The sequence below is a fragment of the Diceros bicornis genome, chromosome 35, assembly GCF_020826845.1.
Source record: "Diceros bicornis minor isolate mBicDic1 chromosome 35, mDicBic1.mat.cur, whole genome shotgun sequence".
Taxonomy (NCBI): Eukaryota; Metazoa; Chordata; class Mammalia; order Perissodactyla; family Rhinocerotidae; genus Diceros; species Diceros bicornis.
The window spans coordinates 19,472,658-19,486,454 of record NC_080774.1 but is presented as its reverse complement, the minus strand read 5'-3'; the positions used below and the strand labels follow the sequence as shown (position 1 = coordinate 19,486,454).

Here is a 13,797-nt window from a genome sequence, read left to right as displayed (position 1 = left end):
GCCCTCCCGCCCCTCCCCAACAAATGCACACACACTGCAGCATGCAAGTGTCTTCTCTAGGGCTTTGCTCCTGCCGTCCCCTCCGCCTGGAAGCCCTTCCTCACCCTCCCCGCCTGGGAAGCAATCCCTTCAAAGAATTCAGGTAGCCTTCTGCCTCCTATGTGCTCTTACAGCCCTGGGTTTGCCTCCATCTGACTTTGCACAACCCCCACTAAACCTCACCTAATGCACCTCTGAGTCCCCAGTCCCTAGCACAGGGCCCGGCACACCGAAATTCTCAGTTACTATCTACCCAGGAGCCCACCAGGCGTGGGGTGGCATGGAGGGGCCTCATGCTGGTACCAAGATGATTTTAGACAGTTCGCTGGCACGAGGCCTCATCCTATGGACCCACAGTGTGAGACGCACTTTCAACTCTCTTTCAACTCTTCTGATTACACCAGGGAGGAAGGGTCAGTCTGGTGCTACTGTGTGTTTAACCCCTTCTTAACACTTTATATATACACAATACACTCTCCCTTTTTAACAAAGAGAGACCAGGCTTCAGGCAGGCTGCAGGATCTAGGCAGAACTGAATTATATCGCTCTGTCGTATTCTATTTATTTTTATAGTTTCCTTCTATTATGGCAAGTCATATTGGTTTTCCAGTGATGGCAGGGATATAAAATATCTTTTTAAGGGGCCAGCCCAGGGTGTAGTGGTTAAGTTCACGCACACTGCTTTGGCGGCCCAGGGTTCGCAGGTTCGGATCCTGGGCATGGACCTACACACCACTTATCAAGCCATGCTATGGCAGGCGTCTCACATATAAAGTGGAGGAAGATGGGCGCGGATGTTAGCCCAGGGTCAGTCTTCCTCAGCAAAAAGAGGAGGCTTGGCAACAGCTGTTAGCTCAGGGCTAATCTTCCTCACACACAAAAAAAAAATTAAAAAAAAAATCTCTTTTTAAATAAGTTATATACATTTTTACGTAATCAACTTAAAGACAAATATTTAGTAAATAATAGCACAGGTGGTACATAGACATGAAGTGTAAAATACCACCGGATTTTGAAAACTTAGTATGAATAAAAGAATGTAAAATATCTCACTAATATTTTTTATATTGACTATATGCTGAAATGGTAATATATTGCATATATTGGGTTGAATAAAATATACTATTAAAATTAATTTTACCTTGATTAAATGACATATAACTACACACACACACACATACAAACATACACCCACACACGAGCAGATGCAAATACTGGCAAAATTCTAGTAAAGTCTGTAGTATAGCTAGTGGTACCATGGCAGTGTTAACGTCCTGGTTTTGGTTATGCACTTTAGTTATATAAGATGTTTCCATAGGAGAAGCTGGGTGATAGGTACACAAGATCTCTGTATTAGTTTTGCAACTTCTTGTGAACTTATAATTATTGCAAAATAAAAAATCTAAAAATATTAATTGCTTCTGTTTCTGTTTACTTTTTTATGTGTGTGAGGAAGATCAGCCCTGAGCTAACATCTGTCATCAACTCTCCTCTTTTTTTGCTGAGGTGATTGGCCCAGGGCTAACACCCATGCCCACCTTCCTCCACTTTATATGGGACGCCACCACAGCATGGCTTGACAAGTGGTGCATCTGTGCGCGCGCGGGGTTCCAAACCCGCGAATCTTGGGCCGCTGAAGCAGAGCACGTGAACTTAACCACTACACCACCGGGCCAGCCCCTCTGTTTACTTTTTAAAACGTGACTACTAACACATTTAAAATTACATATGTACTACAGTCATCAAGACAGTGTGGTACTAGCTGAAGATTACCTAGTACAGTGTGGTATTTGATCAATGGAACAGAATAGAGAACCCAGAAATAGACACATTAATATGCCCAAGTGATTTGTGACAAAGAAGCAAAAGCAATTCCATGGGGGAAGGATAGCCTGGAGCAACTAGATGTCCACAGGCAGAAAAATGAACCTGGACCTAAATGACACACTAGATACAAAAGTGAACTCAAGATGGATCGCAGACTTAAATGTAAAATGTAAAATGGTAACATTTTAGAAAAAAATTGGAGCAAATCTTCAGGATCTAAGGCTAGCGAAAAAGTTCTTAGACTTGACACCAAAAGCATAATCCACGAGGGAAAATTGATAAACTGAACCTCATCAAAAATTTAAAAATTTGGGGGCCGGCTTGGTGGTGCAAGTGGTTGGGTGTGCGCACTCCGCTGTGGCGGCCTGGGGTTCGCCAGTTGGGATCCCGGGCGTGCACCAATGCACCGCTCGTCGGGCCATGCTGTGGCAGCGTCCCATATAAAGTGGAGGAAGATGGGCACAGATGTTAGCCCAGGGCCAGTCTTCCTCAGCAAAAAAAAAAAAAAAAAAGAGGAGGATTGGCAGACGTTAGCTCAGGGCCGATCTTCCTCACAAAAAAAAAAATTTAAAAATTTGTTCTGTAGAAGACCCTATTAAGAAGATGACAAGACAAGGAACAGACTGGGAGAAAATATTTGCAAACGACGTATCCAACAAAGAATGAACATCTAGAGTCTATAAAGAACTCTCAAACTCAACAGGAAAAAAACAACCAATGCAGGTAGAAAATGGACAGAAGATGTGAGCTCACATTTCAGTGAAGATACGCAGATGGCAAGTAAGCGCGAGAAAAGACGGTCAGTATCACCAGCCCTTTGGGAAACGTAAATTAAAACCACAGTGGAAAGTCAATTACACACCTGTCTGAGTGGTTAACATAAAAAACAGTGACAACATCAAACTCTGGTGAGGATGCAGGAGCGGATCACTCCTACATCGCCGGTGGGAATATAAAATGGTACAGCCACCGCAAACGTTTGGCAGTTTCTTATAGAACCAAGCATGCGACCACCATATGACCCAGCAACTGCACCCTCGAGCACTGATCCCAGAGAAATGAGAACTTATGCTCACATGAAAACCTCTACATGAATGTTCACTGCAGCTTTATTTATAAGAGCCAAAAACCTGGAAACAATCTACCTATCCACCAACAACAGGCGAATAGTTAAACAAACTGTGGTGCACCCATACCTTGGAGCACCACTCAGCCATAAAAAGGAATCAAATATTGACACATGCAACAACTTGGATGGATTGCCAGAGATTTATGCAGAGTGGAAAAAGTCCATCCCCAAAGCTGACATATTGTATGATTCCATTTATACAATATTGTCGAAATGATTTAATTATAGAAGTGGAGAATAGATTAGTGGTTGCTAGGAGTTAGGGACAGGGAGGGAGGTGGGCGTGGCTTATAAAAGGCCAACATGAGGACCCTCATAGCACTGGAAATGTTCACTGTGTCAACTGTGGTGATGATATACCAACTTACACCTGTAATAAAATTGTAGCGAACTAAATACACACACACACACACACACACACACACACGAGTACAAGTAAAACAGGAAGTCTGAATAATATTGGTATATGGCGCCAATGTCAATACCCCCGTTGTGATATTGACCTATAGTTTTGCAAGATCTTACCACTGGGGGAAACTAGATAAAGGAGACATGAGATCTTTCTGCATTATTTTTTATAACTGCATGTGAATCTATAATTATCTTAAAGTAAAAAGTTCATTACAAAAAACGACGCCTGTGGCTTGTGTTGTATTTCTCTTGGACAGCGCTGTCCTCCAACTTCCTGGCTCCCCCACACCTCCCTGCCCATCTTGGTTCACCACGGGACCAGAGCCCACCCCCGCCAACCTCGAGAGTACTTTGTTGCTTAAGACCCCACTGGCCAGCGAGGGCGACCAACCTCCTTCCTTTCTGTTTCTGTCATCCCGAACTGGTAGTGGCCCAGGAGGAAGGGCCACACGGCCTTGCGGATCTCAGGCTGGATGCCCCCATAGTAGATGAGGCGCAGCAGCTCCTGCTCCTCGTAACTCTGTGGTAGGTGGGAGGAAGCAAAGGGTTTGGTCAACAGAAAATCGGGGGGGCGGGGACTCTGACCCAGCAGTTCTGCTTTTCAGACCTAGCCCTCAGAGATCCTGGAGTGAGTGAGCAAAACCACATGTACCTGGATATCCATTGCAGCATCATACGAAACAGAAAAAACCCAGGAACCCCCCAACTGTCCACTGGGGGAACAACGCATCCCTACATGGAAATGCCACACAGAGAGGAAAAATGGTGGGAGGGGCATCGATGAGAACCCACACAAAAAGATGGTCAATGTGTATTAAGTGAAAAAAAAAAAAGGTTGCAGAGCATGTCTAGCGTGAACTCATTTTTGTGAAAAACAAAGAAAAAAAAACAAAGGCCAGGATATATTGAATTAACATTTCAACTTAATTTTTAGTCAATTTTGTGTACCGTGCTTGTTTGGGAACATTATCTTGAAGTTATTAATCTTGACTCAGCTCTAAGAAAATTGTTTTAAGGCAAGTCGATCAAAAATGAACATTTCCAGCTGGTTCTTCATACACTAATAACTTTTGCGCACACGAGGATGACTTTAACAACTGTTTGCTGTATTGCAGAATAGATTTGTCCTCTTTTTTAAAATTCATTTTCAGGTAAAGGCTTTGCAGTTACCATTAGTCAGACTGGGTGTCCTATCTGTACGTACGTATGTGTGTGTGTGTGTGCGTGCGTGCGCGGAAAGTGCCAGTGGCTGCTGGATGGCTACTCTGAAGAGCACTGGGGTCCTGTGTGCTCTCCCCTCTTTATCTCACATTCCAGAATTAAAAGCGTATTTCACATTTTGATGCTAGTCTTAGATGCACCCAACCACAATGGCAAAATCAGCCATTCTTTCGCCCCTATTGGGAATTTTGATTTGCATTATATAGACATCCTCGTCAAAGCTGTTTAAAAATCAGAGAACTCTTTGTGGCTGAGGCTTCAAACTCTTCATCAAAAATCCACTTCCTCCCCTCCCAGAGCCCACAGCTGGACTCCATTTCCCAGCCTCCTTTGCAGTCAGGTGTGGTCATGTGACTGGGTTCTGGCCAATGGGATGTGAGAGGAAGTGATGTAAGCCATTTCCAGGCCAGGGCTTTACAGAAGCAGGTGTACTCCCTTCCCACTCTCCATTTCCCCTCTGCTGGCTGGAAGCAGATGACCACGAGGCCCTGGAGGATGTGGGGCCACAAGACTGAATGACCTTTGAACCTCTGGAGGGAGGAGAGAGGTCCACTCACCAGGAATGCCCGCCCAGGACTGTTAAGTGAGCAAGAAATACAGGCCATGGTGTCAAGCAACTGAAATAGCGGGGTCTATCTGTTACTGCAGCTCAGTCTACCCTAATACAACACAGCAACCACGAAGGGTGAAAACGTGGCCAAACAGGTTGTGAGACGGTTGCAAAAGCGTGAGATGAAAAATACTCGTTTTTGACTAATTTATTGTTTCAACCAACTTGTCCTTAGACTAGTACCTCCCAAATTGGGGAGATCACCAGAAGCCCTTGGGGGGACTTGCAAAAAAAATGCAAATTGTTGGGTTCCACTCCCAGAGACGCGAAGTCAGTAAAAGCTGGAGGGAGCCCAGAAGTCTCTGAATCTTTCGAATTCCTCCAGAAACTTGCCCTCTCACAGACCGACAGGATTATGAACACGATGATCTGCTGAGAAAGTGAGCTGGCATATCTACTTAAATTTTAAATGCACATCAATCAATTTTCTTTCTAGGAATCTACCCTCGAAATAAAAGCACTAGTACAGAAAGGCATGTGCTTATAAAGATGCCGACCGCAGCACTGTTTGAATAACTAAAAAAAAAAAAAGAGCCCAGATGTCTATCATTAGGGGAAGATTTGAATAAATTATGGTCCACTCACATAGGAGATGCTAAGGTTCTTACATTCAATATTTCACCTAGAGATTTGAAAGATGTCCTTGATATAAAAGTAAGTTGGTCACTTAAATTACAAATATAACATAGCCTCATTTTCAAAAAATACGAGTTATAGATATAGATATATCTACAACTGTATAATTGTAGGAAATGTATGGCAGGGTCTACCCCAAACTGATACTATTTTTTATCTCAGGGGATCAGAACTAGAGGAGTGAAGCAGAGAGATAACAGTAAAAAATTTTTTATTCTATACATTTGCATTCTCCACTCTTTGAATTTTTATAGTAAGTGTTCATTCCTTCTGTAATTTAGAAAAACAACTATTTTTGGCAAAAAACTAAAACAACCCTTCTACTTGGCCAGGTTTGGGAACCAGTTTGTTTTACCCGCCAAGTCCCTGGCGTTCCCAGATTAATTACAGGATAGCACCTTCCCCCAACGTGGGGAAGTCAGCCCGACCCAGGTGCTCCCCAGTGTGGCCCTCTCCAGGGCCTGGCCAGAAAGGCACCCAGCTGACTGAGCCACTAGATTTAACCAGTATGGAGGGAACAGGTATCTCCTCTGAAGGCCTGCTCTTGGCAGCAGGTAAACTAGTGTTTCTCAAAGTGGGTTCTGCCTTCCACCAGCCATGGGAGGTACTTTTCCAACAAAGGTCCCTGTAGCCAAATACGTTGGGGGGAATGTTCCATATGCTCTCCACATTACCCCAATTTCTTGACAGCGACAAGCATATTAGCATAGCCAAGTTTCTGACAAGTCCTGTAGCATACAGAAAGCTATTTAACCTTGTATCCCAAACTATTTGATGATGAAATTTTTATCAAACATAAACATTTTCCTTCCAGGGACATTTGCCTTCTTAGAAATCTTAGAAATCCATCTCCAGGTGAAAAATCTAATGGTAGAATTCTCAGGCCCTAAGACAGAGATGGGAGAAAGAGTTGTGAACAGTGGTGGGGTTTTCTTGGTCCAGCTGCCCCCCTCTCACTTAGCTTCTCTTATCATTCTAAGTACATAGTTTCAACTGGACTGTGAATTCCTTCTGGCTGAGGACTCACAGTACCTCCTGCAGGACTGAGCATACAGCTGGTGCCTAATAAATGCTTAGCGACTGCTTCTTTCTTTCCTCCTTCCAGGTGAGCATATGTATTTTCCATCCTCCTTGATCTGCACCCCAATGGGCAGAAGCAGACAGTGGGTTTTGGAACACTCAAGAAGAGGAGGGGGCCTTCAAGGATGTCACAACATCCTTGAGTCCCCACAAGCAGGTGGGTCTGTTCTTCAGATGATAAGATGCCCCCCACCCCCTGCAGCGGGGCCAGGCCAGGCCAAGCCAAGCCTTACCGTGCTGTCCTGAAGGTACTGCTCCCAGATCCCGGCCGTCAGCCCGTGTCCAGCATCGCAGGGCACGTCTGGAGACACGATCATGTGATTGACCAGGGCAGACAGGTGGGTCCTCACGGTGGAGAGGTGTCTGCAGTAGGCAAGCCCTGCCCGCGGAGGGGGGACAGTGTCATTGTCCACCACTCAACACCCCTCGCCCTGTCTCACGGAGGCTCCAAAGTGCTGTCCTGTTTGTGATCTTATTGAAGCCTCAACGACCCAATTAACTCTCGTCATCTCCCTTTTCCAGACATGGAAGGTGAAGCTCCAAGGGTGAAGTCACCTGCTGGCTTAAATCCTAATAGCTGTGACTCTGGGGAAGTCCTATCACCTTTCTCAGCCTTGGTCAGGGTGACGCCACCTCCTCTGCTGGAAGCCAAGGCACTAAATTCACAGGCTGGAGGCAGAGGAGGGGCAGGCAGGGAGGGGCTGGTGACTCTGGGCTCACGTGCCTCTGGCGCCTCCAGTCCACGTGGAGGAAGAGAGCAGGAGAGGTGGATGACTCTTGTTAGCTGCAGCTGGGTAAAGAAGCCCCGGCAAGTCAGGAACCAGGAGATGCACCCGGTCTGCTCTCAAAGATGGCCCTGCACTCTTACAGGAATGCCCGTCTGCCTGCCACCCTTCTCCCGCTCCACCATAGGCACCTGAGGGCACGGCGCCTGGCACACGGGAGGCACTCAGCAAATACCACCTGTGTTTGCCCTGACCGTGCCCCTTCCCTCTGGCTCTCCCCTATCGTCTCATTCACAACTCCTAGAGAGGACTCTGGACCTTGTGGAGCCTGAAGACTCATCCTACCAACCACGGGGATAATGGTGATGATGATGATGACGACAACGATGATGATGATGACAATGATGGCGATGATGACGACAGTGATGATGCTATAATAGCTAACATATCTACAGCACATACTAAGTGGCAGGGAGCTGTTCCCAGAGCTTACAAAACTTAACTCACTTAATTCTCACCACAATCCTATGGAGCAGGGACTCTTATCATACTCTTATCTATAAGATGGGGAAACTGAGGCACAGACTGCTTTCATCACTTGCCCAGATCACATCGCTGGGAATTATGGAGTTGGGGTTTGAACCTGAGCCACCTGGCTCCAGAACCTGGGCTCTCAACCACCACCAGGGATGAGCCGCGTTGCGGGACGACATCGCTCAAGACCCATCTTGGTCCCCTCCCCTGCCTCCAAGAGGCTCTCCACTTGTGTTCCAGAAATACTTCCCAATGCCTGCTCCATGCCAGGCCCTGCGTCAGGCGCTGAGGATGGGTGGTGACAGAACAGATAAAAACCTGGCTCTTGAGGGGCTCACCCTCTCCCTGCCTCTCCAGGTACTCAGGGAAATGACCTGCACTGTTTCGCAAGCCCATGCAGGATCTATTAACGCTTTTCTAGAATCCCTGAAAATACACGTTATATCTCCCCCATCTAGGCTGAGAGGCTGGGGAAATAAAACATGTTAAGAATCAGTACAGCAGAGTGGAAAACACAGAGCCTTTGCAGTCAGGCAGGCCTGGGGTTGAGTCCCAGGTCTGCTGGTTATTAGCTGTGTGTCCTTGGGCAAGTCACTTCACCTCTCTGTGCCTTAGTTTCCTCATTTGTTAAATGGAAATAGTCAGAGTCCCTGTATGATGAACTTAATTTTTAAGTTCTTGGGAAGGGATCAGCCACTTTATTCTTCTGCTTCTGTCCACGGGAGAAGGGAACTGGCACTTAATGAGCACCTACGACATGCAATGCTAGGGGCTTCATAGATGCTTCTCATTCCATCCTGAAAACAGACCCTCTGCGCTGGGGATGAGATGTTGATTAAACCTCACCCCTGCCACCAAGGAGGCCCATTGTTCACTGCCCTCTCTTAGGACCGAGGGATACAATTTATCGTCAATCTGTAGATGAGGAAATTGAGGCTCCGAGAAGTTAACGTAACTTCACCAAGAGCAGACATCTAGGAAATAGAGCAGCAGGGGTCCAAATGCCAGAGGCAGGCTCCTCCCCCTGATAGTGCTTGCATACAGTAGGCACTCAATAAATGCTCCCTGGAGACCACAATGGCAAATAAGGCCAATACGCACATCCATAGAAGGCTCTGGAGAGGATCTGGTACTTCATATTGTCACAGAGCAGCTTCAGGGGGGCCCTGCGAGTGGGGGAAGAAGCAGACACTTAGAACAGACCCACACGCAGTCCTGGTTTCCTGGAGAGGAGCACAATCCGTTATCTCCAGGGAGGAGATTAAAACCAGCCAGTCAAGGGGACTGGGGAGGTATTGTTTCTACCCATACAGCATCACCGCCCCTTCTGCTATTAGCTTGAGAGTCACCCCCTCCCCAACCCTCTGTCCCTATGGTTTGGGTGGCTTATCACCTGACTCAATCATAGTGATTGGGTCAGAGGTGGTCATGTGACCCAACCTGGGCCAATGAGAATCAGCCCTGGGACTTTTGTTGAAACTACTGAGACACATACACTCTTTTTTCTGCTTGAGTTTCTAAGCCAGTGGAATATAGGGCAGTGGCTGCTGGATCCATTTTTGCCACTGCATAGGAAGGGTCTGCCTGAGAATGAAACCATCACAGAGGAAAGCAGAGCCAAGAGCAGAGAAACAGAGACATTCCTGTTTTGAGCATCTGGATCCAGCCATGCCTGAAGCCACTGCACCTCTGGACTTCTCAGTTCTGTCAACAGATTTTCTTTTTTACTTGAACCAGTTTGAAGTGGGTTTTCCCTCGCTTGCAGGAAGAGTTCTGACCTCTAAAGTGACCCAACTGAACCAAACTGAGCCAAACCGGGATTCAGAGTCTGGCTGATTGCAAAGTAGGTGATGCCCCAGAACTTCTCCTTGCGTGGGAATTTTGGGGGGCTTTTATGGCTGAAAGAGGAGGGAGGATTAAGGCTCCAGCACTGTTGGAGAAAACAAAGACTGCTGAAGGGAGTGTTGTACATTCTTGCAAAGAACGGGGCGGGGGGAATATCTGCATATATATTCTCAAGATGTCCCGGGGACAGCCAGGAAAATCCAGGGAGACAGAGGAGGAGGCGTGGCTGAAGTCCTCCAGTTATGCACATGGACGCACTAAACATTAAAGTCGCCCTCTTTGTGCCCTCAAATTCGTGAGGCTCAGGCTGGCTCAGATTACATAAGAACAGCATCACAGTGACAGCTGTCCCACTGTGGACTTGGCTATCTGTAAGTGACGGGCTATCTCCCGTCGCTACAGGCAGGTAACCAGATGCTATGAGAGGGGGTACTATGTTAGAACAGAATTTTTCAATGGTCTTTGGACCACCAGCCCAAGAATCACTTGGAATTTCTCCAACACGTGGATTCTCCGGCTCCGCACAGACCTGCTCAATCAGGACCCCTAGGAGGTAGTCCAGGAACCAGTAGGGTTTGCTCCCTCCCCCAGGTGATTCTGATGTACATTAAAATGCGAGACTCTCCAATTACATCAGTGCTTCTTAAACTTAAAAGTACACACAGGATCTTGGGATCTTGTTGACTGCAGATTCGCTTCAGTAGGTCTGGGATGAGGGACTCAGGGTCTGCTCAGGTGATGATCTTGCTGGTCCACAGCCCACACGCTGAAAGCCAGGGCTTAGCTGACTTCAAAATTTTGGCGCCAGCCCCCACCCCTTGCACTCCTATGACTGGACCACCCAATGGGACAGAGGCCCAGCAAGTTTAAAAGGACTCCATTCTCCCAGGCCAGGCTGGGCTGCGTCAGTGGGAAACAAGCCCAGTCTCATCAATTGTCTCAGTGGTTCTGAAGAGACAAAAGCTCTATGGGCAAGGAGAGAGACGAGCTGGGGATTTAACTTTATATAGTAAAATAATAAGTGTAATCTATTGAACATTATACATGCTGGCCACTTTAAACCATTCTTTGATTTGTCATTACAGTAGCTATATGAAGTAAGCATTAGTATCCCCACTTGGTGGAGAGGCAAACTGAGGCATGTATATTAAGTAATGTTTCTGGTTTCTGCCTTCCAGGAGCATGGTAGATTGCATTTCCTGGCGCCTTGTGGGTGAGGCCAATGAGTTGTGAGTAGAAATGACATGTGCCATTTTGGGGCTGGAGCATTTAATTGTTGGGCCAAGTCCCTCCAGAGCTGCTGTTCCCTCTGTCACTGCGACTGGCAACATTCAAGATGGCAGCCATCAGCTTAATGTGGAGAAAGCAGAGCCCCCAGCTGACCCATGATAGACACATAGCATGCGTGATAAATAACCCTTTGTTGTAAGGAGCCACTGAGATTTTAGGCCTGTTTGTTACTGCGACATAACGTTGTTTATCCTGACTGATACATGTAAGGAAGCCCCAACAGCTAGGACTTCACAGGACCAGGATTTAACCCAGACCTGGATGATTCCACAGCCTCTATTCACTCTTCTGAATTCAGTGCAGGGCAAGAAATGGGTGTCTCTAAATCCTTGGTAAATCCTTCAGGTCCCTCCTTCCACAGCTCAAGCCCCTCATACCTCTCATGGTTGCAGCCGTTGGTTGAGCCACCATCGCCTGAGCCACTTTGTGAACAGGATGAGCAGGAGGATTTCCGGGGGCTGGGTTGCCATAGAGATGGCAGGTTGCTCACGGAGACATCCATCAGGTCCTGGGGGACTGTGGAGGACAGAAGGGGCAGAGGAAAAGCCCTGGTTAGGCCTATGTGGGTCACAGAAAACTCTCCCCAAAGCAAGCAGCTCACTCCCAGGCCAGCACAGGGAGAGAGAAAGACCCCAGATGTCACAGTGGGAAACAGTGACCACAAATCATTGTCCGACCCAGGTCTTTAAGCCCACCTGTTCCAATGAAAGCCACCACCAAGATTTGGGACCCCCAGCAGATGGGAAGAGCTGATGACAGCCGAAGAGAGAGGGAGAGCACAAAGAGAAACCAGAGCCAGGAAAACAGGCCCAATCCCAGAGTAGGAGGCCAAGCCTCACCATGTTGTCATTCAGTTGTCCTCCTAGGAGTTTGGCAGGAAAGAAGGGGATTCTTTCTCTGGGTGAGAGAGTCTCTGGTGGTGAGACAGAGGGGAGCCCGACTCCACAGGTGAGGCAGGGAACCCAAGGGCAAGAGACCCAGTGGAGTTCTCCTGATGGGGTCAGGGGACACCTGCGCTGTCCTTGGTCCTGAGCCCTACAGCTGCTCCACCAAGCAGGTCTCAAACACGTTGGCGAGCCCCCAGAATCATGTTGGGGGCTTGTTAGAAAGCCGTATGCCTGTATCCCACCCCTGACCTACTAAATTAAAACCTCCTGGAGATACAGCCCTTGAGTCTGTATTTCAAAAACAACTTGGAGATAGCAGTCATGTTCAAGAACCAAGAGGATACGACTGATCTCCCAACTCTTGGGCATTGGTGACTCCTGGTCAACTGCCCCCAGGATACAGCATTTATAGTGTCCCTTATTGTTTTCTTGCCCAGCTCCATGGGAAGCACAGCATCTGCCACACTGCAGAACAAACACATTGGTGACATAGGCACTACAATTTTTATAGTGAACTTCCTGGACTCTTGGCAATTCCAGACAGGTGCAAAAAAATTGTTTCCTCCAGGGCAGGGCTCAGTAAATATTTTCCATAAAGGGCCAGGTAGAAAATATTTCAGGGTTTACGAGCCATTGGGTCGCAATCATAACCACTCAACTCTGCTGTCGTAGTGCAAAAGTAGCCATAAACCAAATGCAAACAAATGAGCATGGGTATGTCCTAAGAAAACTTTATTTATGAACACTGGAATGTGAGTTTAATATCATCTTCATGTCACAAAATATTATTCTTCTGATTTTTGCAATCATTTAAAAACATAAAAACCATTCTTAGCTCGTGGGCTGTACAGAATGAGGCTGGATTTGGCTCGTGGGCCATAGTTTGCCAAGCCCTGCTCTAGGACATTAAGAGGGGTGCGCATATGCCCCATATCCCATGCCTCCTCAAGGATGATTGGTAATACCTGGCCTCTTCCCTCGGGCTCCAAGGGGAAGGGGAGTTGTGGACCCGGCCCCACTTGTCATCAGAGCTCGGTAGCTGACAGGGTCCACTGCTACCCACTGACAGAGTAGAAAGCTGCCTACAGAATGAGGTTCTAGGGCCGGCCCCGTGGCTTAGCGGTTAAGTGTGTGCACTCCGCTGCTGGCGGCCAGGGTTCGGATCCCGGGCGCGCACCGACGCACCGCTTCTCTGGCCATGTTGAGGCCGCGTCCCACATACAGCAACTAGAAGGATGTGCAGCTATGACATACAACTATCTACTGGGGCTTTGGAGGGAAAAAATAAATAAATAAAATCTTTAAAAAAAAAAAAAAAGAATGAGGTTCTGGGGGCCACCACAAGTGGCTTGTTACACTACTCCTCCTCAGAAAGACTCACCAATGAGCTGGCCAAGAAAGGCCAGTAAGCCCCTGTAACATGCTCTGGAAAAATGTCCCCAGTTCTTAGCCAATCTCAGGGAAGCACCGATCAGTTGCACCCAGGTATGGCAAACAGGCCCCCACGCCCGGCCCCTCACACCCTGCAGACATCACCAATCAATCCCTTTGCTGCTGAACCCA

At 47.3% G+C, this 13,797-nt stretch overlaps 1 protein-coding gene across 3 annotated transcripts in view; it reads right to left on the bottom strand.

Moving 5' to 3' along the window:
• Window positions 1-13,797, bottom strand: part of SGSM1 (small G protein signaling modulator 1) — a 91,422-nt gene that overhangs the window by 22,543 nt on the left and 55,082 nt on the right. For all 3 annotated transcript variants that reach the window (XR_009216852.1, XR_009216853.1, XM_058531660.1), the window contains exons 13-16: window positions 11,725-11,863; window positions 9,314-9,378; window positions 7,187-7,332; window positions 3,798-3,926 (exon numbers count right to left, since the gene is read on the bottom strand). Coding sequence is in view for 1 of the 3 variants with exons in the window: in XM_058531660.1 (XP_058387643.1) it covers window positions 3,798-3,926; window positions 7,187-7,332; window positions 9,314-9,378; window positions 11,725-11,863 (479 nt within the window). In the remaining 2 variants the exon portion in view is untranslated. The remainder of the gene's footprint in view (window positions 1-3,797; window positions 3,927-7,186; window positions 7,333-9,313; window positions 9,379-11,724; window positions 11,864-13,797) is intronic.